Genomic DNA, 17563 nt, shown 5'->3' on the forward strand with positions numbered 1-17563 from the left:
CTATATTAGAAAATATGGTTTTCCCTCCCAGAGCCTCTCCATTTCCTCGCCAGTTTAACTTTATACCCCTTTCCCCTCTCTAAGAATACAGTTATCTAAACTAATAATAATAGTAAAACTAATTAAGATAAAAGTAAGACAAAACAACTAGTATAAAACAAAACAAACAAACAAAAAATAAAGCCAGAGGAAAATCACAAGACACACATGTTTTTATACAGAGAAATCCCTCAAAACCACAAAACCACAAATGATACCATATACGAAGAGAAAATTTTCTCATTTGCAAACACAGAAAGCATAAAAATTAATTCATCAACCCTGTATCAAATTAATGTTTATTTGTTAAATCAGTATTTGTTAACCGAAAATACATATTTCTCTAATAGTTGATTTATGGTTATCATGTTATGATTTATCATGTGCCCTTATATAGGGTGAAAATTTAATGATTCCTAGTGAAATACACTGACAGTGTCTTACTACTAAAGGAAGAACCCAGGTAACTGGCATAGAATTTCCACTCTTATATTCAGTGATTTTTTTTCTTCTTAGTATCCATTTGCAATACCTAGAAATCTTTTAGAAGTCACCATTAGCAGTTTCTAGGTATAGCCAATTAAAAGAATCTTCAACAATAAACAACATTTTGCATAGGTATGTCCTATACACTATTTATGACATAGTACAATCATATTTTTGTTTACATAAAGTTCATATTGTATTGAAAATCCCAGGATTTGCTGGGCTGGACTATGTGGGGAGAGGTTCTTTGAGGGCAGTGAGTAATTGTTAGATCTTAGATATTCTACAGTGCCCGAGGAAGCCTGTCACTGAGACCTTTAGTTTGAAAGTGTTTGTTTCAGTTGAATTTGATCTGACATTAATGATCTATCTCAGAATGTCAATGGCACTAAGGTTTAAAAAAATGCTTGCTTTGTGTAAAATAGTCCTTCATTTGGTATAACATCTAACTGTTTACCTATAAATTTCTTGTCTCTTATTTTTGACATATGTATTTCATCGTGACATCATCAGAGGCATATGATGTCTTTTGATCATAATTACTCCTCATTCTTTTAGGTTTGTACTTTATACTATTGACAGTACTTTATACTGTTTGGCACTCTTATATCTGAGCATACCTAAAGACATCATTGCAGATATAAAGCATACACAATTATCCATTACTATTCCAACTGATTCCATGAGTTGTATACAAGAGCTTTGATAGACAATACACAGAAGCATTGAGCAATGCCTTCTTACTTTGAAGCTGGATTTCAGGTAAACTAATCACAGCAATTCTCCATAAGTAAAGCATCAGGAGAAAGTCCAGCAGTTTTGGAATCCAGTCTATAGTACCAGAAACAAAGGCAATCAGGAAAATCCATATAAATCCAAAGCAGACACAAAGAATTTTTTTCAATTTTGTTAGTATTGTAAGAATATAGTAAACACGCGATGAAGACTAGACAAAACGAGGACTCGCAATCATTAAATGAGAAAGCTACACAGAAACATCTAACGATTAAGTTATGAAAGCAACTCTGGTCTGTGTCCCTTGCACACACGGGGTTTACCAAGTTACTAAAAGAATTAGTACAAACTTTTCCAGAATGGCACTGCAAATTCATATGTTTGTTGTCTTATGTCAAAAAAGAGCTAAGTTTCTTATGGTCTATTCAGAGCTACAAAGAAGAAGTGTGAGGGTATTCTAGCCAGTGCTAAGTAATTTACAGTCCTTAACTTGTGAAAATAGTTTCCACTGTCCCAATCTCTCTGAAGATGCAGCAGTACCACATGACTCCACCCACTGGCTGAAACAAAGCGGGATAGGAGGTGAATAGGGTTCATGGACAGAGTACTGAATGCTCTTTGAATCTGTCAATATTTCTTCTCTCAGTAAAATGAACCAAAGGGAGCATTAGCTGGATTTACTTCAATGTCTGATTATGGGAGACAATGGTTGGCATCAAATTAACATTCAAGAGGATGAAACAAAGCATCCCTAAATGTAGCAGAATATTTAATATTTGAAAAAAGAAAGGCAAGGCTTGAGAATGTTCACAAGTGATGTCACTTTAAATTAATTTGATGAGGGAAAATGGAATAGACTCTTCTATATCTGAAACAACTTCATGAGGGATTATGTGGCCCACTGAGAGTCTTTTCCTTTAGTACAACTCAATCATGCATGTTGTACACATGTATAGATGGATATTTGTAGTTGTATCTCTTCTGGTATGAATTTAACTGTGGGTATCTATTACCATGTTTTCCTACCTTTCTTTTCTTTCTCTCCCTCCTCATCTCTTCTTTCCTATCAGCTTCTTTCCTCCTCCTCCTCCTCCTCCTCCTCCTCCTCCTCCTCCTCCTCCTCCCCCTCCTCCTCCTCTTCCCCCTCCTCCTCCTCCTCCTCCTCCTCCTCCTTCTCCTCCTCTTCTATTTCATTCTCCTGTCTTAATTCCTGAATCCTGGGATTACCATGATTTTTGGCTTATAACTAGAGTTGATATTTTTGTTGTTTATTTGTTATTTATTTTTAATTATACAGTCTCATTATTGAGCCCTGATAGCCTCCAGCTTTTGTCAAACCTGTGGCCTTATCCTCTTCAGAAGTTCTGGAATTATAGATCTGTGTCCTGATATTTGGGGAATTTTTAACATCATAATTGCAAAACATCTTACCCAGAAAATACATACTAATGTGAATTTTGAATTAAGAAATTTAAAACTTGTAGTGAGAAGAATCATATTAAATCTATGTCAAATTTTAATAAACTTATTATATATTATTTTGATACTTTTGATATTTTTCTTGCTGTTTTACTGAAAGACTTTGCATTTAATATATTTTGGATTACAGTACTAGTAATAGAAAGTTTTATCAATATATCTAATTCCTTGTGGATTATACTTTGTGTTTATGTCATAGAAAAAGAGCCATTGAGTTGCTTTCCTTCAATCAGAAGGCACTACATAGTGATGGGCAATGATCAAAATGAAAATGCTCACTAGTGCTTCATTGTTTAAAGTCAAGGAACTTTACAAAGCATAGGCAACATAGAAAATAACACAAATGTTTAGATTTACAAAAACTCAGGGATGTAAATGGAATGATGGAATAGTTACTTATTCAGATTGTCCAAAATTCCTTTAACTGTTACCATCTTAAAATTACAAAAGAGATAGTAAGAAACAAGAAGCACTGTGCTATGATATTTCTGGTTTACTATTGGGATGCAATGAGACAAGACAAGGTCGTTGTGTGCTCCAGGGAAGAAGCAATATCTAATGTGCGAGGTCATGGTTAGGCTTTAAAAAATGCAAATTGTGAATTGCTTGTTTTTAAATCTAATTCACTTATTAAATTTGTATCCGTTTAGGAACAAGCTTATAAAGTTTCTTTTGGAATTTCTCTCTGCTTCTGGCTTTCACATCCCTAGAAACATTCAAATTTGCCTTAATTCACTATTTCTTTTGGGTATGAGAATAGATAAATTGATGTTGAAATATTTCTGAAAGTCAGAATACTTTGTCATTCTAAACTGAAGTTCTTTCATTGTAAAATTTTATAGACATGGTTAAAATTACAGGTTATATATTCATCATGTTTTTATTTCTTTTCTTACATTACCATTTTGTATCATGCATGAACCTAATGATCTTTTATATTACTTGTCTTAAAAAATTATGATCTTTGCACTAATTTTTATACTAGACGGAAAATGTCACATGTAGAATAGTTCTAAACACTAGACAGAAATGATCCTTTGAAGGTAGAGTCAATCCCTCAGATAAATAGAACAGACTTCTCCAATTAGCATAGACTCAGTAGCCAAATGTTAGAACCTGGGCGGGAAGACATAAGTCAATGTATCTTCAATGTAGCAAGAATGCTAAGGTGTGCCTACCAGTGCATGAAAGTACCTGAAAGGAAAACTGTTATGGAATGCGGAGGTTGTGTTCATGGTGACAGAGAAAAAAGGTACTTTCCAGATTCCCCCCAACCCCCTCCACACCTACCATTTGGCAGAGGATGTGGGAGACTGGAGAACATAGAGCTTTGCCTTAGTTGAAACAGCTGTGAAACATATGGAGGCTGATGTAAAATCTGACAAACTTCCTACCCGTTACTCCAGCAAAGAATAGGCAGTAGGGAGATAATGGTGCGGGATTTTGGATCAGCAAATAATAACTGAGAAGCATAAAGAAAGAATTTGAATTCCAGATTATGGGAAACATGGTACAAAAGAAAGAGTTATAAGAGCATGTTTGTTTGTTTGTTTATTTTAATGGAAGATTACGGGCACTGTGAGTTAACAGTCCTGCAGAATCATAGGTACCACCATGAAAGTATTCAGTATATAGAGGGGCAGTGATGCTACTTAACTCAATTGTTTTTATTTTCTAAGAAACAAATAGCTGTTCTTCATGTTAGTTTCAATGCAACGATGGTTTCTGCAATTACTAAAGATGTAAATATTCATAACTCACTTCCATTGATTTGTCAGACTTCTCTTCCTTTTCAATTTGCTTTGGGATTCAGTCATTCCATAAATTGTTTGTGGATTGAAAGACTGAATTATAGCCAGATTTTTGCTTAAATCCAGTCACTAGCTATATAAACCTACTGTTATATATTTCTAGTCATAATGGCCATATGCATAAACCCATCACATGTTTTGTGTCTATGTGATGTATTTATGAAGTACTCTGGAATATCTCAAAAGCTAGAGGAGATCAATGTCAGAGAAAGAAAAATAAATACAAGTTAATAGGCTTTTCTCAATGTGGATTTGTTCATTCATGCTTACACATGGGAATGTGTGAACTGTGAGTCACTCAAATTGAACTCCTCGTGAGAAAAAATTGCTGCTTTGTCGTCAGTTTCCAGAGTTGCTTATCTGAACGGAAAAGACCATTGTATCCATATAAATAATCACCAGCCAATATCTCAATGAGGGTAGCTGCAAGCTGGCAAAGCTCTTTTGATTTTTGTGAGCATGAATAGTTTAGGAGGGACTTCAGAGCTAAACATTCCATGATGTGACTTTGTGGCCTGCCAGAATAGCCCATAGGGTGAAAAGTTGGTTACTTGGAAATTTTATTTAGATTATCCCAGAAGAGCTCAAAGTTACAACAGTGTGGCTACTGACAAAATATGTGGGTTAAAAACAAGTGTTTGGTGAACTCTAGTTTCTACTTGGAGCCAGGTATGTTAACATCATGTCCATAGGCCTACCAATGAACTGCCAACTGTTATAAGTTCATTTACTTCCAGTGGCATCCTAAAGAGTAATGTGTCACAAAACATTCTTTGACCTGGATTGAAAACTCCTCCTTGACCAGCTTAGAGGGGAATCGCAGCCAATATGGAAAGTGACAACTTGAAGAAGTGGTCAGAAGTAATGACCAGCCAGGGAAGCTACTAAATGACCTATTATAGTAAAGGGAGTACCTAACGGGCCAAGATGTTGGTGAGAGCCCATTGCTACGGCTGCTGATCTGATAAAGACACATCTGGTCAGCTTAGATTTGAGCAAGGGTCAACCCAGAATTATTTACCTTAAAATGTCCTCTCTAGTGGGTTTCCATTTTATTTCTACAATGGTTTTCTGATGATGATTTGGTTTATTTTATTATCACAGTACCATTTTAGAATTTCAAATTATGTTCATATTTTATAAATGTTTGAAGAACTTTTCCAATTATGTAATGAGTTACCAGAAAGTGCGTGTATATATATATATATATATATATATATATATATATATATATATGTACACATATATATATATATGTAAATACCAATTAGAAAATTAGAAGTGTCTGCTATTTGATGATTAAACTTTTGTTCAACAAAATGACAAAATTTAATGTATGATATTTGAATGAAAGAGAGATAGGGAGAAAGAAGAGAGACCTATCTCACTCTGTGGAGATGTGTGTCTCTCTGTGTGTGTGTGTGTGTGTGTGTGAGAGAGAGAGAGAGAGAGAGAGAGAGAGAGAGAGAGAGAGAGAGAGAGAGATCTGTTTTACTGGCTTTGTTCACTGTTGGTCATGTCTGGCAAAGCACTTGAGAAGTAGTTATTCAGTAACTGTAAATAGTATGTTTCCAGACGTTTGCACAACTGTGTTAACACTTTTTGCACTTTCCCCCCAGATTCCCAGGAAGGAAATTACAAGTCAGAAGTGAACAGCAAACCTAGGAAGGAAAGAACAGCTTTCACCAAAGAGCAAATCAGAGAACTTGAGGCAGAGTTCGCCCATCATAACTATCTGACCAGACTGAGAAGATATGAGATAGCGGTGAACCTAGACCTCACTGAAAGACAGGTAAAGTGGGTGTCTTCGTTGCATGGATTTTTATTTCACTATAGCTCAGCAATTTTCTTTTACCGTTTGAATTATCCAGATTTATGATTTACTAATACCAATTAGAAGTCTTTATTATTCAATGATTAAACCTTTGTTCAGCTAAATGAAGAAACAATTTAAAAAGATATTTGAATGAAAGGTGCATTTGCTGAGTTTTAAAAAGGAATGCTCTCTGATGTTGATATTACTCTGTTTACTTTAAAAACACGGTTTGTTTTAAATAATGTGGGCAAATGGTGAACTACTTCCTGTGTTTATATTTAAGCGCTCCTCATTTGGTGTCATAAAAGGTTGGTTGTCTGTACAGGTCAGGATAGGCCATGTCCTGTTGCAATAGAACATTAACCTTTAAAACTAAATAGCATAAAAAAGTACCCAAACAACTCTGGATGGTTTATTTTCTACACAAGTTTTACAAATCCAGAGCTCGCTGACCTTGGATTCTCGGCACTCGGTGCTGTTGCTAACCACAGGAGGTGATAAAGGATTGGCAGGTCCCTGACTTTGAAATGTGTTCATCTGGAAATGACTCCAACCTCTCCATTTACTCTCACTCATTTTGAAATAGTCAGGGTTGTACCATATGCTCAAAAGGCAGGGTAGTGGTTGGCAGCAAAAATACATAGATCATTAGAAAATACTCTCTATTAATCAAAATACTTTAAAAAGATGCTCTTTTTCTAGGAATTCAATAGTCTACTATCGACTCAAAGAATACCTTGAGCAGTAATGATCCATGTGTTCAATTAACAAGAACAAAATGAGATAAATTGCTTTATAGATAGATGCCTTTACTGGATTTTATTGGATGGAAAATAACTTGCTCTGTGAGCACTCAGAGAGTAGCCCCTGTATAAATGCATGTTTACCCTGGGAGAATGTAGCCTGCAGATGGCTAACAGTCTGGCTAGTTAGAGTAACATCTCCAAAAGGCAAATGCAAACATCTTTAGGAACAGTGAAATGATACCAGGCGCTATTAGGGCAAGAGTTTTACTTCCTCTCTCCCTGTACATTCCTCCTCCAGAGGTCCCACTGAGTCCAGGAAAATACCAACAGGGTGTGGACAAATGACTGCATGCCTTACGATAGCAAGTAATTTTATCTAATTTCTTAAATCATATTCTTCCTTTCTGCTAATTTTTACATTTCAGCTTCTGTGGGTTATTTGTGGTTAGAGAAAATATACAAAGGGAAGATTTTATGTGGTTTTATTTATTGGCAGTTCATATTTTATTAAATATTATGGCTGGGTCCTGAGCTCTGGAGTACGACAGTTTCTTTGCCTGAAGCGCACACAAAGTTTCCTCTGTGAGTGTAGCATTTGGCACTTCAGGAAGCAGAATCCAAATCTATATCCTCAGGGAGCTGATTTCCTTTTATGTGTTCATCTGGGAACAGAAAATTAAAGAAGGGGCAAAATTACACATTAGTTTGTGTAGAAACCATGGATTCCAGGAAAGACCCCCATGTTTTAGAAAATTGGAAACTCGGGTTGACATCCCGTCTACACAATGATGGATATAGTACTGAGCTCTCGCCAAGAGCAAAAGCAAAGCTCTCTGCTTATTCATAGTGATGGCCTATCATCTTTTACAGTCTGGTCAGAGAAAACCATACTTGTCTAAGAGCAAACTAATTTTAAAAGAGGTTCTGTAAACTAACAGAAATGTGGAAGGTATTTTCAATAATTGTTCTTTTTTCCTAACTGACTTGATGTATTGAGTTATATGCAACAACTATGTATGTATCCTATTTTAAATCATATTTTTCCGATATCACTTTAATTTCAAGTCAGCCTGCTTTTTCAGTGTAATAAACTATCTCAAATATTAATGCAAATTCACAAACAGCCCCAAGTTTATTTACAACTTTGTGTATTTAGGTTTTTGAGTGGTTTTCCCAGCAATCCTTATACCCATCCCAGAACTGCAGTCTTTGATCCAGTGCTAAATACTGCCTGAAGCTATTCTGAGACGGTTGTTCTTCTAATCAGCTAACCCAGGGTTCTTCAGAGTGGCACAAATGCTCCCAGGAAAAAAATGAGAAGAAACTTCATCCTGTAAGGGTTCCTTAAGCTACTGTTTATCCCATATTTACCAGTGTCTCCTATTCAAAGCCATCCTTTTAACCAAGCTTACAGAAAAGACTCCTTAGAAGTCATTCTGGGGTATGTTGGCAATGGTCTTACAAGAAAACCAGAAAATAAAAATAAATAAGTAAACAGACAAAAAATCCCGGAGAAATACTCAAGTTCTCAAATAATTAAAAACTTGGGATTGTGTGTTTTGTTTCCTATTCTGTCCATCCCTTCTGGCAGTTGTGAGTTAACTGAAAAGATGATATGCTCATGAGAATTTGAATTCTTAACACTAATTCTAGAGAAACGTTTTCAGAAAATGCCAAATTTCGAATGAAAAAAAAAGTTAAAGAATGCTTAGGATTGGGCACTAAAAAGTTGGTTTTCTTGCATTAGTAAAATCTATTTGGGGCACAATTGGAAGGAGGCATGTTTCTCTCTCTTCTTATCCACCATGGTGGAAAACAAAGCAATTTCAGCAGACACTGAACAAGACAGCTACGTGTTAGGGGCTTCCTATTTGTAGCATGTTGGATCAATCCATTGGTAAAACAAATATTTGTTGAGCTGGGTGTTAGAAAGAAAATCCTGTCAAAAAAAGCTAGAGTCACTGCTGTCGCCCACAGGATGGGAAAGGTGAACACATGTTAACAGTGGCAGAGGTTGGTGAATTTAACTGTGGCCTTGGAGGAGAGTGTTTCAAGTTGTACCGAATATAAAGACCTTATCCTATACAGTTATGTTTACCTACTGTGTCAAATTACTAAATTTTAGGAATGTAGTTTTGCTTCATGTGATGGATTTGTTACGCTGAATTCATCAGAATAAAGCACTACCGAATTTCAATAATCACCTTCCTATTCTTGCAGACCTAAAGGCATTTTTTTTTCTAAAATGTTAGGGAGTCATTCCCAGTGAAATTTTTTTTGATATTTAATTTTGGATCTTGAGTTTTTTAATGTCATAGCCATAGACTCATAAGATAGCATTCATAGTGGTGGCCTACTAAGTCATGTTACTTAACATTGGATGAAACGTTTCTCTGTATATTTGTACATGCACAGCAAAATAGGATAGACCAGATTACGCAAACCACCTAAATTTATTTCTTACCATTTCAGAAAATTAGAAGTCCAGGATCAAAGTAACGCTGGGGGTGAGGGTGGGGCAGGTTTCTTCTCACTCTGACTCTATATGGCTGAAGGTAGATCTCTGAAGTTACCACTAATGTTAATCTGAGTAATGGGACGTTATTCATATGAGAAGTAACATGAAAAGTAATTACCTTTATGGATTAATATTTCAAAGACCCTACTTCTAATGTCATCGTATCGAGCATATTGAGGATTTCTACATATGACTCGGGGGAGAGCAACTGTTCAGGCTACAATATAAATACCCTGTCACATCGATAGTGGTGAGTTTCAGCAAAATGAATTGACTGTGCAATTCACATCTTGATCTACATATTCTCACGAACCTTCATTTTAATTGTGCCTTCCTGCCTTTTACATGAATTAGTTTTATGTATTTTATTTTAAAATAAAATTGAGAAAAGTAGCTAAGGTATACATGTTAAAAACATAACTAATCATACATTGTTTAATATTTATCCTAATTTTAATAGCCTTTATTAAATGTAAATATTTTCTTGATTTTGATAGAAGCTTTCATTACTTAAATACAGATAAATAACTCACTATAATAGGTGAAGAGAAAACTGTAATATTTAGACTCGTAGCAGAATTATTTGGAAAAATAGTTATTGATTTTCTAAAACCTACTATGCAATCAGGTAAACCGTGCTTTAAGATTCATTTTTTTCTGTGATTGCCTATAAAATGTGTCCTTGTGAGGTAGATAGAGTATTAAAGATACTTTTGCTATAGTTATGTCTTTGATTCTTATTTGCACCACATGTTATAAACAGATACATGGATGTTTTTATAAGGATTTTCTCTTAGAAAAATGTGAGATATTTTAAATGCTAAAACATCTCTCAGTAAGTTAATTTCATAGTTCCTACCTGAGAAGCAGTTCCTAACAGAGTTTCATATTTACACACACACACACACACACACACACACACACACACACACACACACACACACTTGTCTTCCATAATTAAGTATCATGGAACTCTATAGTCCCATGGAGTATAGATTTTGCAATTATCTTTCAATTATTTTCAGCAAGAACAAGCAGGCCTACTTTCCAACGTGATTTTATTTGACAAATAGCTGTTAGATAAAATTATTTTATATGATATAAGAATGGAGACCTTAGCACAAAGTTGTACTTCTATTTCATAATGTTGCTTTGTAGGGCAGTAATACATTTAGTAATCCTACCAGTTCTAACTTAGAGTTAGCAGTTCCTAACATACCCTCATGTCTTCCTCCAGATCAACAGTAGCAGGGCTGTTTGGGACTTTTTACAGATCCAACATAAAGATTCCCCATATCAAAAGTATTTGAAGCTATAAATTATTGTTCTTGGTTTTGGTCTCTATCCAGATAAACTTCCCGCCAGACTTTTACTATCTTTTAGAGGAAAGAAGGGAGACAGCATCAGTAGGGGTGAACTAAAGTACTGGAAACGAGACTTTTTATAGAGTATAGGGAATCAAATGCAGGAGTAGAGATATTTCCACTTCGCAGAGCGAACAGAGGTTCAATATTGCAGTCTTGTAAAGGAGCTGGAATTGTTCAAGTCAACACATTGAATTCATGGCATCTCTGCTGAGATATGAGAAGATGCCACCTACTTGAATTAGGTTCCAATAGTGGAAGTGAGGAACATTCGATTTTCTTTGTTATTCATAAATCATTAATAGCATAATGATGTGTATTTCCAAAATACCGATACATTTTTATTAATATAATTATTATCTTTTGTATCATACATACAATTTTTTTGTTCTTTTTTATGTATGTCAGTTATTTTAAAAGGCCAGACATGAATTGATCTCAACTAGAGCAGTGGTTCTCAGCCTGTGGGTTGTGAACAGACTGAGAGTTGAATGATCATTTCGGAGGGATCACCTAAGACCATCAGAAACACAGATCTTTACATTACAATTCATAAAAGTAGACAATTACCAGTTATGAGGCAGCAACAAAAATAATTTTGTGGTTGGGAGTCACCACAGTATGAAGGAAGTGTCAAAGGGTGGCAGCTGCAGGAGGGTTGAGAACTACTAAACGAGGGAAATGACCGTGGGGTGGAGCGGAGAAACTGCGGTACGTGTGGTACTTTAAAGGGGATTTTTATTTACAAATGAAGAAGCACTTCTCTTAATTCTTCAGGATAAGGAAGGTCCACATAAATTAACCAAAGTATTAATTTAGTTAGATTGATCCTAGTAAGTTGTCAATAGTATATGTTCTTTACCTTCCTTCATTTTAGATTTAGGTTTTACTATAATTAAGTACTTACATTAGCTATGACCACTCCCAACTACATTTTGCAGTAGTTTGTTGTTGTTGTTTTTGTTGTTGTTATTGTTCTGAAAAGTTTACTGTTTTCCTTCTTTTTCTTAAGAACTTACAAAGAGAATATAAGATTTGGTTCATATTATTTTAACTAACATTTTTCTCATTACTCCCTTTCCTAGGATAAGGGATTGAATTTTTATTTGAATTGTTAGGTCATATATTATGTTAGGCTGAAGAGAAGAAAATGTGAAAAGCCCTCATTTGCGTAGCACTTTCCAGAATATGTAGCAGAATAAAAATACAATTTACTCAAAGTACTGATAAAATAATATAAGTTCATAAACCTCAGATATTCTGATTAAATTATTTGATTTTGGGTTTCATTTGTGTGCAAAATTATTGAAAAAACATTTTTAGAAGGTAGAGAGGAACAAGATCACCCAAAACAAGATCACCAAAAAAAAAAAAGTAAGATTTCAGAAGAAAAAAAAACATTTTTTTCAAGTAATTTTGGGTATGGCAACACAGCTAGTGGGCTCTGCAGATAGAGCCCAGTGCCCTTCCCTCTACCCCTGAGTAAATGAAACTCTCACTAGAAATTAGCAACAGCAACAGCTACAACAGCAAACAGTAAAGGACAATCCTTAAATATGAATCTAACACACTCTCATACATAAAAAAGCTCCAATGACAGTCAGTGATGGATGTATTATTTAAAAATATCTTCTATAAATTAGAAAAAAATGTTTTAAAATAATTTTAAACAATGTGTTTTAGTTATCCTCAGTCTTCTCTCTTTCCAGATCCACTCTTTAGGCTCTATTTACCCAACTTTGTGTCCTTTTAAACACACACACACACACACACACACACACACACACACACACACACACACACACAAACACACATCTTTCAACACCAAATATTTCTGTTTATGTGGCCTTCTACTGGGGCCTATTTAGCTTATCACAAGCTGCACTCTTAGAGGAAATTGTCTCCCTCTCTGAGAACTGATTAGTTGCTAATAGCTCCATTGCTATGGGTAGCTCAACTCCACTTTCCTTATTGGTATTTAGTTGGTCTTATGGTTGCACAAGCCTTATACATGCTGTCAAAATCATTGTGTGCTACTGTGTTAGAGGGCACTGTTTCCTTGTAGTTAACCCACAACTTGTGTCTCTCAAATGCTTTCTCTCCACTACTTGGCAATGAACCATGAGCCTTGGGAGTGCATGATATATACTCCATTTAGGGCTGAGTATTCTTCAGTCTATGGTTTTCTTTACGATGATATGGTGAGGGTCTGGGTGTTAATCACTATTCACTGCACATGATCTTCTGATGAGGTTTGAGAAATGCATTGTCTATTGTTACAACAGTAAATCATTAGGAGTTGACTTTGGTCAATACACAGCAACTCAAATATGAATCTCTCTCTCTCTCTCTCTCTCTCTGTGTGTGTGTGTGTGTGTGTGTGTGTGTGTGTGTGTTGTATTTATTGCCTTTTATCAATCTTCTCAGTTAAAATAAAATGGCAATGTAACACATAGGAAATAATGTCCTATTCTTAACATTCCTTTCATTTTAAACTATATATTTTATACCATCAATACAGGAACATTACAATTTTCTCCTTGAAAAATAAATGGAAAGATTTAAGGGATCTTAGCCCTAAATAATCTTGAAGTACTCACTTTCTTGCTCTTAGATATATGTAAATTGAGACAGAAAGAAGTAATTTTCCTCCATCCCCCCTCTCTCTCTGTCTCTCTCTCTCTCTCTAGCTGTCTCTCTTTGTCTCTCTGTATCTCTGTCTCTGTCTCTCTCTCTCTGTCACACACACACACACACACACACACACACACACAGAGGAAGGGGGAGGACAAGAGAGATGCACACACACAGAGGAAGAAAAGCTCAGTACAGATTCCAGTTGCACTGGAGCAATATACAATGTCAGCTTGCAAAGGTGATTATCTAGAGTAGTAGTGTAATTACCTACAGGAACTATGCTATAGGAAAGTAGTCTGGTATTTACAAACTTAATTAAGTCAAGAAGGTGAATGGTGGTAATTATATTAATGGAGTTCCCATATTTCACACACATTCCTGTTTTATATCTTGAATAAGAGTTTGAAATATAGCATGAACCAAAGGAGAGAGAATAAAAGGCAGCACAGAGAACTACATGAGGCCCAAGGTTACAGCACACACTGTTCTTTCCTTTTGTGTATTATGACTTTTACTAAAGTCACTTAACAGTCTCACTCTAAAATTAAAATAATATTAAAATAGAAAAAGTATTATAAATAATGCATAAATAGTATCTACAGTCAAGCTGTCTGTATCCCTGCAGTTACTGACAGGCAATTACTTATATTTTGGTTAGTAAATTGTAATAATATGTGAATATCTTAGTATAACTATTAAATCAAAACCTTTTTTGATCACCTTCTGATTCTGTATTGTTAAATGGATTAATATGTGCATGGGTAAAATATAATACATGATTCCAATTAGTACTTAAAGCGACATACATGAAAGGCTGGATCTATGAAGCATCTAATAATTGATTATGCAAACATTTGAAAACAGTACACTAGCTTCAGTGAAACAGTGTACTGTCCGAACATCTTTGAAAGGTGAACACTCTTCTCTTGATTTCTCTGTAGCACTGTGCTAGTATAAATTGAGAGTGTGATAAATGTTCCAATGTCAGGTATTTTTTTATCAGATATGAAAAAATATATTTGTCAGAAATACAGGAGTTAGTTTGTTGATGACTTAACTCTTAGTATAAATGGTGGCCTCGAGAAGGGGCTAGACTATTTTAAAAAGTGGCCCAGAGTAGCTTCCAAAAGAAAAATCTATAAAATACAGAAATTAATTGTAAAGAGTTGAAGTCAAACCAGGAAGGAGAAATATCCAACAAAAGAACAAAGCAATCCTAAGCACGGTAATGCTTCCCATTAGCAGCGACTCAAAAAATGCAAAAAGGGCATGGTAAGTGTTCCTATTATTAGAAAAAATGCCAGCAAATCTAGGCCTTGGGAAATATGTTAATCAATATGGATTCATGACTTAATCAGTAAAAAAAGCTAACCGAAAGAAACTTTCTTTTGGTACTGAGGTGGATTGTCACGTTCTCTTGAGTCCTTCCAGGACGTTTCTGGGTATTCACCCAGGGTGGTAGTAAGGTAAATACTGAGGAATTTTTACTGTGGCTGCATTCTTGGGCAATTGTTAAATGATATTTCCTAAGTTAGATGTTATTAAATGTTAGAGCAGAAAGAAGACCGGTAAAGTTAGACTTCCTGGAAAGTATCAGGACGCTAACTGTGCTGGGTCCCGCAGACAGTCCTCAGTTTAGCAGCGGTGGGCCTGAGACTCTTCTTCACGAGTTTTATTGGGACATCATTCTGTATAAATCAAGAAGCTTCTGGGCCTCTACTGAGGTGAATTATGATTTTTCTTCCATTCACCTGAGTGGTGTGTTGAGAAATATTGCATACCTTTCCAAGTTAGGGGACGTTCATAGTAAATAGTGCCCTTTGAAAGGCAGATTTATAAGTAGATAAACTTGCAAATTATTCTATGGTCAAGGTAAAGATGGGTTTCAGAGAACGTGTAAACTTTGACAGAGATAAATATAAAATTTTCTTTGATTGATAGAGAAAATTCACTCCAATGTTTTTGGGTAAGCTTCCTCACCTATTGGTAACTTTGTGTCCTGTGTTGGAATTTATGATAATTCTTTGTATGTACTAAGCATTTCCCATTACTACGCACATGCAATCTGGCTCAATGCAATCCTCCATGGATTTATAATTACTGCATCGTGATATCTGTGTGCAGGCACTTGAGGAACTCGGTTCTATGGTTCTATTGCCTTTGTTGACTTACTTATTCCCTTTTTTTTTTTTTTGAAGGTGAAAGTGTGGTTCCAGAACAGGAGAATGAAGTGGAAGCGGGTCAAGGGGGGACAACAAGGAGCTGCAGCCCGAGAAAAGGAACTGGTGAATGTGAAAAAGGGAACACTTCTTCCATCAGAGCTGTCAGGAATTGGTGCAGCCACCCTCCAGCAGACAGGGGACTCACTAGCAAATGACGACAGTCGCGATAGTGACCACAGCTCTGAGCACGCACACTTATGATACATACAGAGACCAGCTCCGTTCTCAGGAAAGCACCATTGTGATGGCAAATCTCACCCAAACATCGTTTACATGGCAGATGACTGTGGCAGTGTTGCTTAATATAATTAAACGCAGGCATCTCAAGTCTGTTTCTCATGATTGATAGAAGGTTTACACTAAGTGCCTCTTATTGAAGATGCTTCCACAGTGAAATTGGAGAAAGTGAACATATTCTAAATATACTTGTTCCTTTATATGACAGAGAGGGAGATGAATGTTTGCTTTGGCTTGCACTGAAAATTAAATTGCTACCAAGAGCAAACTCGGTAAGACATTTTGACTCAAGTTGTCTCCAGAGTGAAGATGTTATAGAAATGCTTTGAACATTCCAGTTGTACCAGGTCATGTGTGTGACACTGGGCAGGTATTTGCTTTTGCTTGCACTGAAACTTAAACTGCTATCAAGTTAACCCATGAAATAGTTTATCTTGAACAGCCACAGTGCCTGAAATCACCAAGTGGATATAAAATGAACTGAAATTCTGTATATATTACTCCTAAGTCATTTTCCTGTCTTCACTAATTTTAGCAAATGCATTCATATTAGCTGATGAAAATAGGCTTTCCCGTGGACAAATGCAGCCAGCTTCTTGTATTTTTATACATTTTTTTGTCAGTCAGAGACAATCAGTATGTGCTTACTTGTGTTCAAGTAGAGGAAATGCAGTAGAGTCTGATAGGACATATTCTTGTACCACAGACAAAACAAATCTTCTGTTGCATTGACTATCAACTGCTGCAGATACATTAGAGAACACACCTAGCCCCCCTCCAGCCTCCCTCTGTTATCGCTCGAAGAACATTAGGATCATAGGCAAGTAGGTTACCTTGCCAAATGAGTCTTGTGTGGCAGATGTCTGATTTTGTATCTTTAAACTGTTAATGTGTATGTGTCTGCTTCAGTTAACAGGGAAAAAGATTTCTTCCTCATTGTTTATGATACAAAACCCAAGTGCCAAACAAAGCTAGTTCTTCAAGGGAATAGATGAGAAACTGAATGTCTGACAAGTAGACTCAGCGAAAATACATTATTTTTCAGAGGCTGTGTATTCATGCAGTACAAGTCCTTGTATTTTGTAAAAAAAAAAGTTAAATAAATGATCTTTAAAATAATTATTGTCTCCTTACTGGACTTCATTGAGTTTAATAGATTTATTCTTTTATATGTAACCAAGGCTGGTCTAGATATCATTAAGTAATTCAGCTTGGCACTCTCTTCCCAGCAATGTCCTGTCTCAGCCTTTCAGGTGCTGGCATTATAGCTTGGATCCACCATGCCAAATTAATTTTAGTAGACTTTAAAAAGATAGATACTTAAGAAGAATCTGAATTGTTTGTTTCTGTGTAAATCTAAGCGGATATGAGTAATGAAATAATTAAGATTCATCATTACTGAAGTTTTTATTATGGCATTAAGTTTGTAAGAACAGGCATCTACTAAGCATAGTTGGGTAAATGAAATAGAAA

The 17563-nt window shown here is 35.6% G+C and overlaps 1 protein-coding gene across 1 annotated transcript in view; it reads left to right on the forward strand.

Annotated features, from left to right (window-relative positions):
* Nucleotides 1-17196, forward strand: part of Meox2 (mesenchyme homeobox 2) — a 67461-nt gene extending 50265 nt beyond the window's left edge. The window contains 2 exon segments of the mRNA NM_017149.2: nucleotides 6170-6342; nucleotides 15830-17196. Coding sequence (NP_058845.2) covers nucleotides 6170-6342; nucleotides 15830-16054 — 398 coding nt within the window. The 3' untranslated portion in view covers nucleotides 16055-17196.
* Nucleotides 17197-17563: the final 367 nt, after the last annotated feature.

This window comes from Rattus norvegicus, chromosome 6, assembly GCF_021556685.1.
Source record: "Rattus norvegicus strain SHRSP/BbbUtx chromosome 6, alternate assembly SHRSP_T2T, whole genome shotgun sequence".
Classification (NCBI taxonomy): Eukaryota; Metazoa; Chordata; class Mammalia; order Rodentia; family Muridae; genus Rattus; species Rattus norvegicus.